This window comes from Balaenoptera physalus (genome assembly GCF_965194825.1).
Source record: "Balaenoptera physalus genome assembly, chromosome: 16".
NCBI classification, from domain to species: Eukaryota; Metazoa; Chordata; class Mammalia; order Artiodactyla; family Balaenopteridae; genus Balaenoptera; species Balaenoptera physalus.
In genome coordinates, this window is record NC_138898.1 from 738,195 (window position 1) to 756,240 (window position 18,046).

Here is an 18,046-nt window from a genome sequence, read left to right on the forward strand (position 1 = left end):
ACGTGTGGACACTGAACACTTGTGGGTCAAGACCGTTGGCCGCGTCTGGGTTCCTCAGGTACAGAGTTTGAGAACCACTGTCTCAGCAGCAACAGCTACAAAGGTGGGGGCAGAGAGCGAGGCCCCAGGGAAGTGAAGGGTTTCTTGAAGTTCTTGCTGGTTCTTTTCATTTTTGCTTAAAAGTTTTCAGGTTCTAGTGCAGCGCTGAGTCTTGGCCCTTTGGGGAGGTGCTTGGGCAGGGTGACCACGGGCAGCGTTTCCTGAAGAGCCGCCCGCAGGTCCGTCTCTGCCCTCAGCACGGGGTGGACTTCACCCCAGGTCCGACCTTGGCGGCCCTTTCACGTCCAGGAGCCCCAAGCCCTCTTCTCCTTAGCTCCCCTCCAGGGAGGGGCAGCTGCTGCCTTCTGGGTAAACCGAGGCCACTTCTCATCGGGCCGCTGGCTGGGTTGGTTTGTGCAGCCAAACTTGCACGTTTTTCCTCTGAAAACATGAGCTTTCTGGGATCCTGGCCCTCTGGAACCAGCACAGCCTCAGCCCATGTATTATTTTTGTTGTTGTTGGCATGAATGTAGCAAAAAAATAATACATCTTTTGAAAGATGTGGCCCTAAACTGATGCTGGAAGGAAAAGGTATTTTTGGAGTAAAAAACAGGGAATTTTTTTTTTTTTTCTCCAAAAATAGGGACCACTTTTTTTCCAGGCCGGCGGAGGACTTTACGCGCCGCTCCCTCATTCTTCTCGCTGAGACGCGATCTCTGTAGCGGGTGCGGCTTGAGCACAGAGCCGCCCCGGGGGGCCGGGGCCTCGTGTCCCTGCGCCTCCTGCCCGCGCGCGCGGCCCGGGCTCCCTCTGGTCGCGTCCGGTCGCCGGCGCCCCCGGGACTAACTGTCCTCTCCTCATTTCCAGTAAAGGCAGACGGCGCACAGAGCCCCTGTGTGGATGCTGCCCAGGACGCGCTAGGTACCAGACACGCCGCTCGGGCGGCCATTGCTGCACGGCTCTTGCCCCCTCCCGCTCCAAGCACTCTGCTTATTAGAGGTTCTAGATGCGCCAGGGAGAGGCTGGCGCCCGCCCGGCCCCCCAGGCCCCGATTCTGATTGGCAGCTCGCCTCCCGGCCCCTTGGTGGAGCCCTCGGCCCCCTCTGACTCCAGACGACCGCCTGGGTGACGGTGGCCGTGGAGCTGACCCCTTCTCCTTCTCCCCATGCCAAACGATGCTGTGCTCCAAGCAGGAGGGGGGCCGGCCAGGGGCTCTGAACACCAGAAAGGGCGCCCTCAGGGGCCTGATTGCTCTCCCGCGAGCCTTTGCTCCGCGGCTCATCCATCTAGCACCTCTACTACGCACGGGAGGGCCACTGCCCTCGACCCGGAGCCCGGCCGCCCACCGGGAGGCAGCTCTGTCGTGTGTGTGCCCGCTCCCCGCGGTCCTGGCACACCAGACACACCGGAAAGCCAGAGGTCCACGGCTCCCCCTCCCACGTGCAGGCCTGGTTTAGGGCAGGCTGGAAGCGGGTCGGTGAAAGGCCGCCCGATCTTTGCCCCGTGGGCTCCCTGACTGCCGGCACGTTTCCTCTCTCTGTCCCCTCTCTGCTCTCGGGGGTGTGGAAGCGTCTGTCCCCTTGCTTGCTCTGGGGCCCCCTCCTGCCCGCCCCTCCCTGCCCCGTGCGGCCCTGCAGGCGCTGGCAGCTGCACTCACCGGTCATCGTGTGCATGTGGTCCGTGATGGCCCTGGAAGCAGGGGTGCCGAGCGGCGGGCATGGGGAGGGGCCGGGCAGCAGGGTCGGGGCTCCAGGGCGGCGGCATGCTGGCACACCTGCATCCGTGCATGTTCTGAATCCTTCTCGCCCTCGAGAGGGGCCCGGAGGGTCGCCTGCCCCCACCTGCCCGTGCTGCCTGTGTGTTCCCGACGTAGGGCACCGTGGGGGAGGCTTTTGCAGCCCCAGGAGGGGAGATGTGGGGCCCCGGCAGAAGCCGTCCTGCTGGCCCAGCGCTGGCGTCCAGGGTGCTTCTGGCCGCAGGCTGGCCGGTCGGGTCTGGGGCTGTGCTCAGGCTGCTTGGGAACCAGAAGGGCCAGAGGTGCCCACGGCCGGGCCAGGAGCCCAGGCCTCACTTGGCCCTGCTGTGTGCGTCTCACGGACGTCACTTCATCTCCCCGCCACCCCCGCCTTTCCTGGGCATCCGCGGTCCAGCTGTGGGCCGGGCGGTTCTCTCTGGCTGCCGCCTCCTTCCCCGCTGAGCTGGGCCCCGGCCGGCCGTGCAGACCAGGGTGCAGCCGAGCTCCGCCGGGGCCCCCGCTCGCCTGTCCCTGTTGATGGCTGGCTTCACCTGTTGGGAGTTTTGCCCTGGGGAGGGTGGCAGGCAGGGGAGGAGAGGCTGGGCCTCGCTTCCTCTCCCAGACCGTCCTGAGCTTGCCCCCTGGCCCCTTGTAAATGCCCTCCCACTCGGAGGGTGGGCTGGCCTTGTGCTCCTTCCCTGGGGGCAGGCTGCCAGGGCCCCATCCTGCGTGTGCTTCTGTCCTTGGCTTGTGAGGTGAGGGAGGGTCTCTCTCGACACCTGCAGGACCGTCGGCGGTCGGGCATCTGGAGTTGAGGCAGGCGTGGGGTGTCTGGGGGCTGTGTGCCTGGGAGCCCTGAGCTGTGATGACCGTGGAAGTCCAGACAGCCACCCGTGGCCTCCTCCAGCAGGGCACCCCTCCCCACTCTGAGCAGGCTGAGAGCCGGGGACGCAGGACCGGGCCAAGGCCAGGCAAGGCTGCTTCCTGTGGCTCTGTCATCGCGGTCAGCCGCGTGGGCCCGAGTTCTGGGGGTCCCTGTTGTGCACGGGACAGCAGGTCCAGCAGGGGTCCCCAGCAGTCCTGGCTTGGTGGGGCCCTTGTTTCATGGTCTCCCTGGACCAGCTGGTGGTCTCCTTCGGGAACGAAGGAAGGAGAGGGGTATCTTCATAGCAGCCCCCGTAGCCTGGCTCTGGCTGCCCCTCGGTCCCCCAGCCCTGTCTTGGCTTCGTGCCGGGCGCAGCGGTTACAGGCTTGGGGCCAGCGTCCTGAGCAAGCAGACACCCCGGCTCCTGTGTTCCTGGGGACACGGGACACCCAGGGTCTCTGGAGGAGCCACCCCTCTGAGTGAGCTCCATGCCTCGGGCCCGAGAACTAGCGCAGATGGCCTTAGCTGCCTGGGGGGGCGGGGCGGGGGCACCGACCTGGGCCGCCACGTGCGGGCCGGTTCTTGTCCATGGTGGGTCACTTCTGCGCCGTCTGACGACGTGTCTCTGCTGTGGGTCCCCCTCGGGCCGATGGAAGCAGCTGACCTGGGCCATCTGCGGTGGGGCTGGCGCTGTCTGAGGGATTAGCTGGTGGTAGCGGCTTCCCAGCGACAGTAGAGGCCCTGCCAGGCACCCCTGTGGGCTGGTCCCAGGCCCCAGGGCAGCGCAGAGGCCCCTCGGGCGGTTCTGAGTGTGGCCCCTGAGCGTGGTCGCGTGAGTGGGTCCACGGTTCATGGGGGCCTCGCTCTCCTCCTGGGCAGATGGTGGAAACTGTCCACGGGAGGAAATGAGTGGCCGCCTGGCCCCGGGCCTGACCTCACCCTGACCAGAGACCACCCTTGTCTCCTGCCTGCTGCCTGGAGGGTGTTAGAAGCAACAAACGTGGGGTGTCAGACCCGTCTCCATGGTTACCGGGAGACGGGGCAACGAGGCCCGAAGACCCTCACGGGGCTGTGGCTGGATGGCCGTGGTTGCCCCCTCTCTGCGGCCTCGGGCCGGGGCTCTGCCGGCACCCGTATCATCCCTCCGGAAGTGTGGACGTTGTTCCCGGACGTGTCCTGGTGGGGGTGGAGCCTGTGCCGCCCTGGGTGGAGGGGAGGTGGGCACACCCTGGCCCTCCGTGCTCCCCCTCCCCCCGACCTGTTTCGCCAGGCAGCTCCCTGGGGTTCGGCCGAGGAGCCCGGGGTCAGCTGCAGACCTCACCCTCCTGACCTGGGGCAGTTACGGGGGTGGAGGGGCAGGCACGGTAACTGCTGGAGTGGCCGGGGGCCCTCAGGAGGTGCCCAGGGAACAGCCGTCATCGCCCAGGGCGTTTGAAGAGGGAGCCCTGCTGACAGTGTGGCGAGGTCTCAGGCACCTTTTGGTGGTAGCTGAAGGTGATTTCAGAGTCCACTGACCACTCCCCGGCCAGGCTGAGCGCTGAGCGGGCCCCGGGGGGCCTGTGGTGGAGCTGACCGGTCCCCGCTCACCCTAGCGACCCTCCCGCCCCGGCCCGTGCTCCATCCCATGGCCAGGGCACCCCGTCCACCCGCCAGGAGCCAGCGGGAGCGAGTGTTCTTTGCAGAGTGACCTCTCTTGCTGTCTTTCTGTGTGTCTGTCCGTCTGTCGGTTCTCGCGGGAGCAGTCAGAAGGTCAGTTTGAAAGACCGTGTCTTCTCCAGCCCCCGCGGCGTGGCTGCCAAGGGCAAGGGGTCCCCTCAGGCCCAGACCGTCCGGCGGTCGCCCAGCGCCGACCAGAGCCTGGAGGACAGTCCGAGCAAGGTGCCCAAGAGCTGGAGCTTCGGGGAGCGCGGCCGCGCACGGCAGGCCTTCCGGGCCAGGGGCGCCGCTTCCCGGCAGAACTCGGAAGGTAGGTCGGGCAGCCCTCGAGTGGGGGTTTGCTGTCCCGGAGCTCCATGCGATGGAGCCACACGTGCTTGTCCTCCCGCGTCGGGCTCTGCTCGCCGAGCTCCGTGTTTTCCAGGCTCACCCGTGGAGCTGGTGCCGGCGCATCGCTGCTTTTACGGCTGACGTTCCCCGAGTACTCTGTGTGGACGTAGCCCACTTTGTCCTTCTGTCTGTGCACAGGGATGCCCTCTTACACCCTCGTGGTGGCCGCTCCCTGAGGAGCACAGTGGAGGGGAGCAGGCTGGGAAAGCAGGACGGGGGGCGGGCTGGAGTGTGGGTGTGCCCGGCGGAGGCCCCTCGGACACGCGTGCGCTGCGGGGCCGGAGCACTAGGCCCCCTCCATCCCGGGGGTGGCCCGGCCCCTCACGGGCTGTGTCCTTCCACCCAGAAGCAAGTCTCCCAGGGGAGGACATTGTGGACGACAACAAGAGCTGCAACTGCGAGTTTGTGACGGAGGATCTGACCCCGGGCCTCAAAGTCAGCATCCGGGCCGTGTGGTGAGGACCCGGCGCGCTCCCTCGCAGTCGTCCACGGACGCGGGGCCTTGGGGGGCCAGAGTGAGGGCACGCGCTCGGGAGGGATGCCTCACGGCCGACACCCCTTCAGTCCGGCCCCCGCGGCTCGCAAGGCACCTGCTGTCCCAGGTGCCGGGTGCCCAAGGCTGTTAGTGGACGGCTGGGAGCTGCCACTGCACAGGGGTTCCCGGGTGGACAAGGGTCCTCTGCGCAGTGGGGCCCAAGGGTGGCTGGGGTACGAGACAGGTGGGTGGCCCCGATGACAGGGCCAAGACATCCAGCAGACATTCTCGGAGATGCTGGGCGGCCCAAGGCAGGTGGACATTGGGGGGCTGCCTTTGGTGGTCTCTGCCCAGGGCTCACAGCCTCCTGACCACCCCCTCTAGTGTCATGCGGTTCCTGGTGTCCAAGCGCAAGTTCAAGGAGAGCCTACGGCCCTACGATGTGATGGACGTGATTGAGCAGTACTCGGCTGGCCACCTGGACATGCTGTCCCGCATCAAAAACCTGCAGTCCAGGCAAGAGCACCTCCCCTGCCTGCCTGGCCCCGGGGGCGGGGAGCTGGGTCCTCTGGGCCAAAGCCGGGTGCGGGCTGGGGACGGGCGCGGCGCAGCTGCACACTCCTGCCAGAGGTGGGGCGGTGACGCGCTGTGGACGCAGCGGCCGGCCCTGCTAGCTGCCACATCTGGGCCCTTCCTCTCCGGCCCCACGCCGGCCCCGCGTGGGCTTTCTGCCATGTGCTTGTGTGGTCTGTTTTTAACCTTTCTGTTGTCTCTCTCTTCTCTCCTGCCTGTGCTGCGATGGGCAAGCGTGTATGTGTTGTGCGCACACACGAGCGTGCATATGCACATGTGTGAATGCACGTGTGTGCTTGCACGTGTTCAGGCCTCAGGTGCACGTGTGTGTACACACGTGTATGTGTACAAGTGCATGCATGTGCATGTGCGCACACGGGTGCAACACGTTTTGGCAAACGTGTGGGTGCATGCGTGTCTGTGCTGTGCCATGTGTGTCGTGTCCATGCACGTATGTTGCCCATGTGTACCCGTGTGTGTTGGGGAGAGAAGTTACTTCTGTTGAGAGGTGAAGGTGCAGGTTTCCGTGGGCCCCTCAGGCAGCAGTTAGGCCACGTGGCACCTCTTCCTCCAGAACAGAGGGGCTGGTCCCCCCTCCCCACCGCACAGAGGGATTCCCACGGCCGGAACAGGCAGCGGGGCTGGACGTGTGCCTGGCGGGCCGTGGCCGGGCACATGCTGACGCTGCCATCTCTGGCCCCACGTGAGCACTGGCTTGCTCACCCAGGAGTCAGCTGTACACACGTGTGTACACACACAGCAGGGACCCAGGACGTGCACACACGCAGACCCATGTCTGCTCCCACATGCCCACGTGTGCCAGCACGCATGCGCACACACACAGCCATGCTCTAAGGCTTGTGCTCATGCGTGTGTCCTGTAGGACCGACACACACATGCCTGGTACGTGTGTGCTCACAGGCACGTGCCATCCATACACAGACGGGCGGGCGCACACACGTGTGTACAGACTCAGCAAGGACCCAAGACATGCACACACGCAGACCCATGTCCGCTCCCACATGCCCACGTGTGCCAACACGCATGTGCACACACATAGCCATGCTCTAAGGCTTGTGCTCACGTGTGTGTCCTGTAGGACCGACACATGCACGCCTAGTACGTGTGTGCTCACAGGCACACGCCATCCATACACAGACGGGCGGGCGCACACACGTGTGTCTGGTGCCCGTGAGGAGGCCCGTGGCTGCCGTGGGTCTCTCCCGGAACGGACCCCACCTTCCCGCTGGTCAAGCCCTCCCGGCCAGGGCCCCTGCAGTGAGGCGGCTGCCAGTTCTCTGGCCGGAAGCCTGGGCCCTGGCCGTGGGGGGTCTGGATGGTGGGGGCAGTCCTGGGGGTCAGCCCGGATCCCGGCCCCGTGGCAGGTGGCGTCTCCCCGTCCTGCTCAGCGTCCCAGGGGAGGGGCCCCTCTGGGCCTCCAGCTGCTCCCGTTGGGTGAGGCCAGGGGACAACCCCTTCCTGTCCCCAGGCTCAGGCCGGGAGGCCCACCGCCCAGCATCCTCCTGGAGCATCGAGTAGACCTGTGTGTCTGCGCAAATGTGCGTGCAGTTGTGCACACGTAAATAACGTGTGAGAGCGTGCACGTGTATACACGAGTATGTAAACATGTGCCTGTGCGTGTAAACTTGCGGGTGTGTACATGTGTGTGAGCATGCATGTATCCACGTGTGTGTGCAGGTGTGAGCACACGTGTGTGCGTGAGAGGCCGCCCCGGGTCTCGACGGCTGGCCCGCCTCCGCTCACGGCAGCGGTGTTTGTTCACAAGGCTCTTCTGTCCTAGACCGTCCCCTCTCCCTCCCTTTCTGTCTGGAAAACAGACGAGACAAACCGACCCCCGCGGGAGCCAGACGTCTGTCGCTTGCTGGCAGGGCCTTGGTGTCTTTCCCGGGGCCCTTTGGCACTTTGCTGCCAGCTGCCACGTGTCCTTGCACGTGCACCCTTGCCCGGGCAGACGGGGCGCCGCGAGCTCGTGGCCTCCCACAGTGCTCGCTTGACCACATCTGAGGTCACGGGAGCGCAGTGTCCCTGCGTCCCGTTTGTAAGAAAGGTCACGGCTGCTCTCAGCGGGTCGTGCATTCTGTCTCTGCAAGTTTCCGGCTGCCTCCCCTTTCATGTTGCTTCACGATGCATTTTCCTGGTGTCTCTTTTCTTGTTTACTCGCCAGGATAGATATGATTGTGGGCCCCCCACCCCCTTCAACTCCCCGGCACAAGAAGTACCCCACCAAAGGACCCACGGCCCCTCCGAGAGAGTCACCCCAGTACTCACCTAGGTCAGGATGCCGAGCGTCCCGCCTGTCTCTGGAATGGCCAGCCCCCTTCGCTCCAGCCACACGACGGCAGCACCCGCTCTGCTCCGCGGGACGGAGGGGCTCTTTCTCTGTCCCTGACAAAACGACGTCCTCTGCAGGCCCTGGCGGGCTGGGTGGGGTGCCCTTGAGCTGCTCCTTTTGGCGGGGTCCTGCGGAGGCTGTCGGGGGGCTCCTTTCCACCGACACCTGTGTGGTGTCCGCGGGGGGTGGGGGCTCCCTGGGCAGAAAAGGGCGGCAGCCCCCCAAGGATCAGGTGTGTTCAGACGTGGGGCCCTGCCCCAGCACCGACCCAGACCCCCGCCACCACCTGCCGGTGGGTCGACCTGGGCTGCTGTGTGGACTGAGAGGGTCCTGGCGGGAGCCCAGCCCCCGGGGAGTCCCCAGAGCTTTGGTGGCTCTCTTTCCAGTTTTCACCGTGGTCAGGGTTATTGAAGAAGACGGTCCCAGCCAATGGGCAGAGTGGGGGGCGGGCAGTGAGTCAGCAGAAGCAGGCTCTTTGGTGATGAATTCAGACTTCGGAGCCTTCCTACTCCCCTGGACTATGGAGATGATGGCTGTGACCCGCCCCCCTGGCAGGTCTGGGAGAGCAGAGCCCAGGGCAAGGATGTGGGGTGAGGGCAGACACGCCTGGCCGAGCGGGCAGAGGGGCTCAGGGGCGTCCCGAAGGCCAGCAGGGATGCTGGCAGCTGGGCCATTGGAGCGACTGGGGGTGCCTGACCCCTGTGTGCCAGGGTTTCTGTGCGTGAGGCCAAGGGTCAGTGTGTTCTGGGCATCTCAGCCTGGCGGCTCTCCCATGAGAAAGGAATTTCCGGGGGAGCAGGGCAGCCCAGACAGTGTTTGCCGCGTCCCCCACTCTGCCCGTGTCCTCCAGCCCCAAGGAAGCTGTACCCTGAGACAGAAGCCCACCCTCCTGGGCATTGCTGCAGGGCACAGGGGCTGGGCGTTCAGAGCCACGGGCTGGGAAGGCCCTGCCAGCCCTTGGAACCCCGCAGGCCTCCCAGACCACTGCAGCCAGATGCCCACAGAGAAGGAGCCAGAGGACAGGGGTTAAGCCCGACTCCTCAGCCTGAGGCCCGGGGTGGGGGGGGGGTGGCACAGGCTCCACGGAAGACCCACCAGGGGCAGCTCCAGGCCGACCCTGGGCCAAGGCTCCCAGGGGAGCGGCCAGGAGGGCGGCCCGTCATGTGGCAGGGGTGAAGGCGCTGCGTGCCTGCGCCTGGACTGTGTAGACGCCTGGAACACCAGAGAACCCTCCTCCCGCTCTGCCCCCACTGGCGTCTGCGTGGAGCCCGAGGGCCCCACGTCCGCCCTGCCGCCGCATGATCAAGCATGACGCCCCGTGGCCGACGCAAGCCTGATCCCCTCCTGCTTCCTGTGACAGAAAGGACAGACCACCCTGAGCCCCGACAGGCAGTTAGGGCGGTCCTGTGGGTGAGGACGGCAGCTGAGCAGGCCGGCAGCCCCCGTGGCACTGCCTGGGGGGGTAGGAGCCGGCGCCCCTCCCCACTCGGGAGCTTGGGTGGCACACTTCATGCATGAGGCTCCAGAGAAGCGGCGGGGCTGTGTGGCCTGTGCCTGGGTGGCCGTCCCGCCCAGCTGCACCCTGGCCCTGGTGCCTTTGCCCAGCGTCCATGTGGCTGCACTTCTGGGGCTCAGAGTGTCGGGCGCCCACGCTGCTACTCCCAAGGTCCCTTCCGAGCCCCTCAGTGGCCCTTCCTGTTCAGCACAGGGGACAGGGGATGCCGCATGGGTCAAGCAGAAGCCCCCCTCCCTGAAGGAGACCTCCTTCCCCTCTTGTTGGCACTCGTGATCGATGGCCTCGTTTGAGGTCACCTCAGCTGCGTTCTGCATCTCCCACGTGCGTGCGCACACACAGGCCCACACACACTCACACAAGTGCACGCACAGGCACGCGCAGTCAGCACACACGTGCCCACGCACGGGCACACACGGACCCCCTCTCTGGTTGCCAGTGGCTCTGTCCGTCCCCTCCTCTGGTTGTGCGTTCTGGTTTCCTGTGTTGGTCTGTGTCCCCTCCCCCGTCTGGCGCATGGCGCGAAGTCCTCACGTCCCCCCTGCTTCTGTGGTTCCCGCTGCAGACGTTTAACTCGGTCCCCTCCAGACCCCGGGTGGGCAGGGGCCACAGTGGCACGTTATCCAGGAGCAGAGCTCGGGGGTGGGGGCGGGGGAGCTGAGGGGTGCTTGGCCCCAACTCCCTTCTCTTTACCCCTTGCTAATGTGCCAGCCCCACTGGAATGGAATGGTCGGGGGACAGGCCCCGGGGGCGGCGGAGAGCAGGACAAGGACCAGGCGCCCAGGGTCCATCTGTCCTGGTTCCTCGCTGCCCCCCGGTCGGCTCTGGACTCAGCCCGGAGCCTGGATCTGGCGGCTGCGGCCTGGCCCAGGAGGAGGGGGCCACGGGCTCCGCCGATCCCACCTGAACTCACGCTGGGGACGGGGTCTCTTCCCGGCAGAGTGGACCAAATCGTGGGGCGTGGCCCAGCGATAGCAGACAAAGACCGAGGCAAGGGCCCGGCTGAGGCGGAGCTGCCCGAGGACCCCAGCATGATGGGACGGCTGGGGAAGGTGGAGAAGCAGGTGGGCGAGGCTGGGGTCCTGGGGCGTCGGCACGGACACTGGGGGAGGGAGCTTGAGTTTTGGGGGGAGGGAGGGCTGCTGTGTTGGGACCCTGGGCCCCCAGGAGCACCCCCCCGGGCCTGGGGCACTTCCCTGACGGGAGCTGAGGCAAGGAATGGCCAGTTCTTTCCCTCTGTGGAGTTTGCTCTAAGGGGTGAACCCACAGCAGACACAGGGCGGCCCAGACAAGCAGGAGGGTCCATGCTTTGAAGTCTCCTGAGGCCACACACACTGACGGGTGGGGTCAGAGGCTGAGCTGCTGTGGGGGGGGGGGTCTGCCCTCCATTGCCTCTGCACCTCTGTGGGAAACATCCTGGGCCGCCCCCCCCTCCGGGGAGCAGCCCAGGTCCCCCCCCTCCGGGGAGCAGCCCAGGTCCCCCCCCTCGGGGAGCAGCCCAGCGTGGCCCAGCAGCCCCTCCTGCAGGTCCTGTCCATGGAGAAGAAGCTGGATTTCCTGGTGAACATCTACACGCAGCGCATGGGCGTCCCCCCGACAGAGACCGAGGCCTACTTCGGGGCCAAGGAGCCAGAGCCGGCGCCGCCGTACCACAGCCCCGAGGACAGCCGGGACCCTGGCGGCAGGAACGGCTGCATCATCAAGCTCATCCGCTCCGCCAGCTCCATGGGCCAGAAGAACTTCTCGGCACCCCCAGCCGCGCCGCCCGCCCAGTGCCCGCCCTCCACCTCGTGGCAGCAGCAGTGCCACCCGCGCCAGGGCCACGGCACCTCACCCGTGGGGGACCACGGCTCGCTGGTGCGCATCCCGCCGCCACCTGCCCACGAGCGGTCCCTGTCCGCCTACAGCGGGGGCCACCGGGCCAGCACGGAGTTCCTGAGGTCGGAGGACGCCCCGGCCTGCAGGCCCCACGAGGGCGCCCTGCGGGACAGCGACACGTCCATCTCCATCCCGTCCGTGGACCACGAGGAGCTCGAGCGCTCCTTCAGTGGCTTCAGTATCTCCCAGTCCAAGGAGAACCTGGACGCCCTCGGCAGCTGCTACGCCGCCGTCGCACCGTGTGCCAAAGTCAGGCCCTACATCGCGGAGGGCGAGTCGGACACGGACTCGGACCTCTGCACCCCGTGCGGGCCCCCGCCGCGCTCTGCCACGGGCGAGGGCCCCTTCGGCGACATGGGCTGGGCCGGGCCCCGGAAGTGAGGCCGCCCGCCGGCCTGCCCCGACTCCTGGCCTCCCGGTCTCGAGGCGGACCCTCCGGGGCCCTTTGCTTAGAGTAACGCGGCGCGGGCGCCCGTGTGGGGTGCTGGGCAGGCGCGCCCTTGGCCTCTCGCGCTGAAGGTCGGAGGAAGTTCTTTCCCAGCAAGGGACAGCCAGGCTGGCCGCGCCCGCTCTGCAGACTCTGCAGACTGTTGGCCTGCACGTGACAGAGGCCGGGGTCGAGGCTGGGGACGGGCCCCTGGCGGCTGGGTCGGGGCGTGGGCTGGGAGCAGGGCCGGGTGAGGGTGGCAGCGAGGGGCAGGCCTGTCTCGTGAGGCTCAGCGGCCTTGAGGCCTGGGTGGGCGCTGGCTGGCCCCTCGGGTGTGGCTTGTCTCCGCCCCCCGTTCCTGTCCTGCCCCATCTGTCTTGGGTGCCCGCCCAGAGCTGCTGGTCAGTGTCGCCCTCTTTCCCGTGGGTTCTGAGTGTCCTGTGATGGGAGCCGCCCGAGTCCAGTGCCCTGGCCTGGAGGGGGCAGGGTGGCGGGGCTTGGGACCACCCCAGAGCAGAGCAACCCTCGGGCCTCCCGAACTCAGCTCCTGGGGGGAGGGGCCCGCCCCACAGGCACCTGGAAGGGGGTTCTTGGGGTCCCTTCCAGATGTGGAGGATGGCGGGTGTGCCCCGTGTCCTCTCCCCCCTGCCCTGGCCGGGTGCGGGTCGCCAGGCTGTGGCCAGCCCTGCGATATGGACCTGCTTGCGGGGAGAGGTGCTGGGCGGCCGGGGCGCTGCCCCAGGCTGGCCTTGTGCTCTGGGGCCCTGGGCCGGGCGGGTCGTGGTGAGCAGGTGTGCACGCTGTCCTCCTCTGGGGACCCTGCCTCGCCTGCCCCCATCGGCCCCTGATGGACCCCGGGCTGGACAGTGCCGCAGCCATCGGGGACATCTTCAGTAGCGCAACCCGCGCCGCCCAGAGACGAAGGCAGCGCTGTCTTGTAGGTGTCTCTCCTGTCCCCGCAGAGCTCACTGTCCCCCACCTGCTCCCCTCCACTGACCGGCCCCTTGGCTGTGACCTCTTGGTGTCTTGGGGTCAGAGACGCCCATCCCCACCCTGTATCCTGGGAAGCAGTGGCGCCCATCATTCCTGTCCCGGGCACCGGGGTCTGTGGGGCAGCAGCTTTGAGCTGGGATTCCAACCCCAGGAGGCGGAGCGGACCCCGTCCCGGGCCCCCAGCTGTCAGTGCACGGGGGCCTCTGGCATTTGGGGTGACAGGACAGCAAGCCTGGGCCCCTAGCGCCCTCTGGGGCAGTGACCTGTGCACCAGGGCTGGGCCCGCTGAGCCCCCCACACAGCGACTTGCCCCGAAACACGAGGTTCAGGGAGAGCCTCACTGTCTCCTCAGCACGCGTGTGTCCGTCCTGGTCGGTGAGGGAATCCGCTTGCTCTCTGGGAAGGACTTTGAAAGCAGAATCACGTGCCCCTGGCTGTCAGGGTCCTGACGCTCTGAGATCTCTGGGGAGCAGGGTCTGCAGTAGCCTCTGCGCGTGGCCCCCGCCCTCGCTGGGACACCCAGGGTCCCACCCGAGCGCACCTCTCTGCTGGGGCTGCTGGCCAGGCGGCTGGAGGGTGGGCTGGGCCCAGTGCAGGAGGACCCAGGCTCGGAGTCGGAAACCGTGGTCTGTGCTCAGGGCCGCAGCACGAGGACACCCCTCTCTTCCGGCCTCCTGGGAGGGGTTGGGCGTGGAACCTTCCACGCGGCCCCCCGGCCCCCTCCGCCCGGCGTGTCCGCTCCGCCCCCTCTTGTTCTCGAAGGCAATGTGTCTCCACCTCAGACCCTCAGTGGTGAGAAGAGCCCCTCCCAGTGTGGACATGCGAGTGCTTGGTGTGGCTGGCGTGAAGGGGCCCCGGCAAGCGGCCGCTCCTCTGCGTGAGGTCTGAGCCCCCTTCGCCCTCCTGCTGCGGGAGAGGGAGGCCCCAGCTGCAGGCCCCTGGGCCAAGCACGTCCACTTCCTGCCCAGTCCCAGCCCCTGCTCTCTGGCCCTGGGAGAGTCAGATTCAGGCCGCCAGCAGCAGGGACCCTCCCGTCGGATCTTGGTGGGCGTGGGTGCCCGGCCCTACTAGGAGGGGCCCTTGGCCACTGGAGAGAGTTTCGTGTCCTGTCCCACACGCTCCCTGTGCCGTGGGCCTCTGGTGATGGGAGGTGCCAGCCCAGACATACCTCTTGTCCCCAGAGCTGCTGAGCCAGACGCGGGCACCAAGGCCACTGCAGGGAGGGTCTCTGAGGTTGCGGCAGGAGGGGTTGAGGCTAGACTGTCGACGTGCTGCACTTAGCAAGGGGGCTGTGACGTCTCCTCTGTGAAATCCCGGCCCCTTGGAAGACAGGAGACCCATGTCTCTGCTTGAGGGACGGTTTGGGGGTGCAGTTTTGGGAGATGATGGGGTAGAGACTCCTTCTCAGGGGCCCCCAGACCCCGACCCGAGCAGTGCGTGACCCTCCCGGCGTCCGTCCACTGCCCCGGGGTCCCCACCTTCAGGAGGTGGAGAAGGAAAGAGGCTGGGCGCTTTGGGAAGTCGGCGTGCTTCCTGGGCGCGCGTGTGTGTGACTGTGCCTGAACACCCGCCCTGCTCCTCAGCAGGTGTGGCGAACGTTTCCCAGGACAAGCGTTTTAGTTACTAGAGCACGCACCGCCCCCCAGCCCCTGACACACGCCTGTGCTCACACTCACGCCTGTGAACGTGCAGCACACGCGCACTCACGCACACATGCCGGCACACAGTCATGCACACGCATTCTCACCCCCCCACACACGTGCACACCCCCCCACGCACACACACTCATACACGCCCACGTGCACAGACACCTCGTCTGGCTCTGTGTCTCTGCCTGCTTTAAGTCAGAGGAATGAACGACTCTGGAGTTGCAGACGGTCCTGGGACGTTGACCCCTGGGTCAGGGTTCCAGCTGTCCCAGGCCTCTGGGCAGCACCGGAGACGGTCCACTCGAGCCCATCCAGGTCCCACCTGCCCCCTCCTCCTCCTCAGCTGCCCTGGAGGCCGTCCAGGATGTCGGGTCAGCCAGAGGCCAAGATAGCTTGGCTGGGCCAAGGAGGTCCTGGCATCCGTGGGCGTCCAGCTGTGACGCGGGGTCTCTGGCGCCTCCCTCTGCCCTCCTTCGCCATGTGGCCCGGCCCCGGCACCCTCTCCCTTCTCCGGTCCAACATCCCTTTCTTCTGTCCGTGTGACAGCGTGAGCTGTGGCTCTCCTGGAGGATGGAGGGACCTCAGCCAGGTGGCAGGGGCCTGGCGCTTCCCCATGGGAGACCAAAGCGGCCCCACCCTCCTTTGGGGGTACTTGCCTGTGAGTCCACATCACGAGGGGCCCCCCTGGTTAGAACGAAGAGCCAGCAACTGACCTGTAATCACCACGTCCAGCCCGGAGCAGAGGCACCGGCTAGGCAGTTCCTCACAGCTTTCACACATTGGTTTGTTTTAACTTCTCCGTTCCCTGGGCTTGTCCCCTGGTGGTCACTGATCTGAGACGTAAACACGGGAGAGAGAGGGGAAAGCGTCCTGTCCTCTCCTGCTCCCCGCCCCGTGAGGCAGACCCCCCCGTCCATGCTGTTTGTGGACAGAACGAGGCGCTGGGACGTCTCTGGATGCTTCCGAAGCCCTGAAAGGTGGAGGCTGCGGGGAGGCCTCCGTAGGAACCTTGTTTGTACTGTTTCGCACTCGCCCCAAATGTAAAGAAGGTGCTGGGCGCTCGTGGAGGCATCTGGCCCGGATTTCCTGCTGCAAAGTCAAGATCGGTTCTGCCCCCATGTCAGACCCTTGAATAAACAAGGTGTGAAGAGGGCGGGTCTGGCAGTGAGGACCCACCTGCAGGGTTTGGTGCACCTCGTGCCCGGGGAGTTCTGAGCAACAGGAGGGGCTTCGTGACCCCGTAATCCCCAGTGCACACTGGTTCCCAATCAAACACTCCCTTCCCTGGCCAGCGCTGTCCCGCGTGGTCCTCAGCTGCCCTCAGCAGTGGTGTGGACAGCCCTGCTCTCTGAGACCCCTGAGCAGACCTCCAGGCCGCCTGCTTGGATATACAGATGTTCGGTGTGGGGCAGGGGTGCTGGGTGAGGCCCTGCGGGGCTGGGCTGCCTGCTTGTGGTGCCCAGGGGAGCCTGCGTGGCTGTCCCAGGACAGCTGCCTCCTGTGTTCCTGCCCCCGGGGCAGGCTCCAGTGGGGCCGCTTGCCACCAAGTGCCAAGTGGGAGAGACAACTAGGGAGGGCTTCCTGAAGGAGGCGGTGTGCTGGGATCGGGGGCTCATGCCTGCCTTCTCTCCAAGGGATCTGGGAGAGCTGCTGCCCAGGCCCGGATACTGTAGTCCCTGGGACCTTCCCCGCCTGAGTGGGGCCCACAGTTGGCTGGATTCTGCCATCTTGTGAGGGGTGGGGGCTGGCGGCAGACGCCAGAGGAGGGGACGCTGGAGGGAGGGGAGCTTATGAAGCCGGTAGAGAGCGTGAGAAAGAGATGCTCCACGGGGGAGAGACCCCTCTGGGTCAGAGGAGGAGTTGGGTGGTCTCTTGTCTTGGACACTTGCATGGGTGCCCCCGCCCGACAGAGGGGTGGCTGGATGGCCCTGTCCAGAGGCACCCTCGGGACGGGCAGATCAGGTGCCAGGAGAGGAGAGGACCCTCCTGGGGGGTGGTCCTCGGTCCTGGGGTTTCCAGGTGGGTGCGTGGACTTTGCCAAACGCCGCATGTCCAGCTCTGACTGGGTTTCATGAAGTTGTTGCCTTAATGCACGTTGATGAAAATTCACCAAGGTCACCCCCTGCCCCCTTGGCCTCCTCCAGGCACCAACACAGGACCCCACTGCCTATCTCCGTTCAGGGTCTGCAGGACCACGTCCATAGCAAGCGCAGAGCGGGCGGCGGGCCTCACGGCATCACTCCTGCAGGGGCCCAGCCCACCCGCCCGCCCGGGGGTCCCTGTGCCCCCATCCCACGCCGTCCTCACAGCCATCGCCCTCCGGCCCCAAGGCGGCTGCAGCCCCTCATCTGCGCTGTTGCTTTGGCTGTCTTTGCACTTTTGTTCATGTTCATGCTCCAAAGAATATGTCATGATGCCTTCGGTACTGATGAGCACCGTCTCACTCAAGTCCCTGCAGCACAGCCGGGCCTCTTCTCCTGGATGTGTCACACCCCGCCCCGTGACAGGTGACGTGTGCGCCATCCGTTTTCTAGGGACAGACGCCCAGGGAAAGAACTCTAGTTTTCTATGGACCAGCCGAGATTCTCACTCCACTCACTGTCAGGTTGACACTTGTGCCGCCAGGAGGGCCCAGCGCGGGTCTGCCGGGGGACTGTAGGTGTGGAATCTGGTGGCAGGGACGCATGTGGAAAGTTCTGGAAAGCTCTACCGCCACGGGGACGAGTTTGGATGCCCAGTGGACCTGTGCACTTAGTAAAACACAGTGATTCAACCTGGACAGTGTGTGGTCTCTTTCCTTGCGTCTCGGGGCTGCTGGCCTGTGGCAGGGCTCACGCAGGGTTCCGCCCTCCAGGGTGAGGGCGCTGGGCACTGCTGAGGTCCTTAATGAAGGACCACAAGCCAGTGGCTTACACAACAGAAACCCACGCTCACGGAGCTGGGCCTGGGGCCTGAGTCCGTCGCGCTCCCCACCTGGCCCTTCTCTCCACCACTGGGACGGCAGGGGCCCTGGGACCGGACCTTCCAGCTTGGGGCCCTCAGGAAATGGTGGGTGGGGTGCCCGTGTGCGGGGCCCTGTTCTCGGGCTTGGCCTCCGCGCACGTGGGTCTGCACGGTGGGTGGAGACCCAGAACTCGCTGCTAGTGCCCGGCCTGGGCTCCGATGTCCTCGGAGCCCCTCCTGCTGGGCGTGGCACCTGCTCGGTCATGCGCCCATACCTTCTCTCCAGCGGGGGGAGGGGCTGGAGGGTGGTGGGTGAGGCCATCGCATCTCCCACCCAGAGGGCTGCAGCGAGGGCCCGGCTGCGGGTGGGTCTGAGACACGGTGGTGAGCTGAGCCTGTGTGTGTGTAGCTCTGCTGCCCACTGCCTTCTGGAACTTTCCACCCCACTGGCCCCCTCCCCGGGCCTCCCGGGGGTCAGCTGAGTGGGAAGAGCAGCTCGGCAGGACAGGACCCTGAGAGGCAGTGACCGGGCCTGGACTGCTGCCCCGCAGCCTCTT

The 18,046-nt window shown here is 66.2% G+C and overlaps 1 protein-coding gene across 10 annotated transcripts in view; it reads left to right on the forward strand.

Annotated features, from left to right (window-relative positions):
- The window catches only part of KCNQ2 (potassium voltage-gated channel subfamily Q member 2), a 53,519-nt gene extending 36,194 nt beyond the window's left edge, over positions 1-17,325 (forward strand). The window contains exons 12-18 of one of the 10 annotated variants that reach the window (XM_082429745.1): positions 907-960; positions 4,382-4,605; positions 5,035-5,140; positions 5,545-5,676; positions 7,919-8,026; positions 10,540-10,663; positions 11,127-17,325. In XM_082429745.1, the coding sequence (XP_082285871.1) occupies positions 907-960; positions 4,382-4,605; positions 5,035-5,140; positions 5,545-5,676; positions 7,919-8,026; positions 10,540-10,663; positions 11,127-11,858 (1,480 nt within the window). In that variant the 3' untranslated portion in view covers positions 11,859-17,325. Of the gene's footprint in view, positions 1-906; positions 961-4,381; positions 4,606-5,031; positions 5,141-5,544; positions 5,677-7,918; positions 8,027-10,539; positions 10,664-11,126 lie in introns of those variants that run through there. The other 9 variants (XM_082429742.1, XM_082429748.1, XM_082429749.1 and 6 more) reach the window with 9 other exon arrangements.
- Positions 17,326-18,046: the final 721 nt, after the last annotated feature.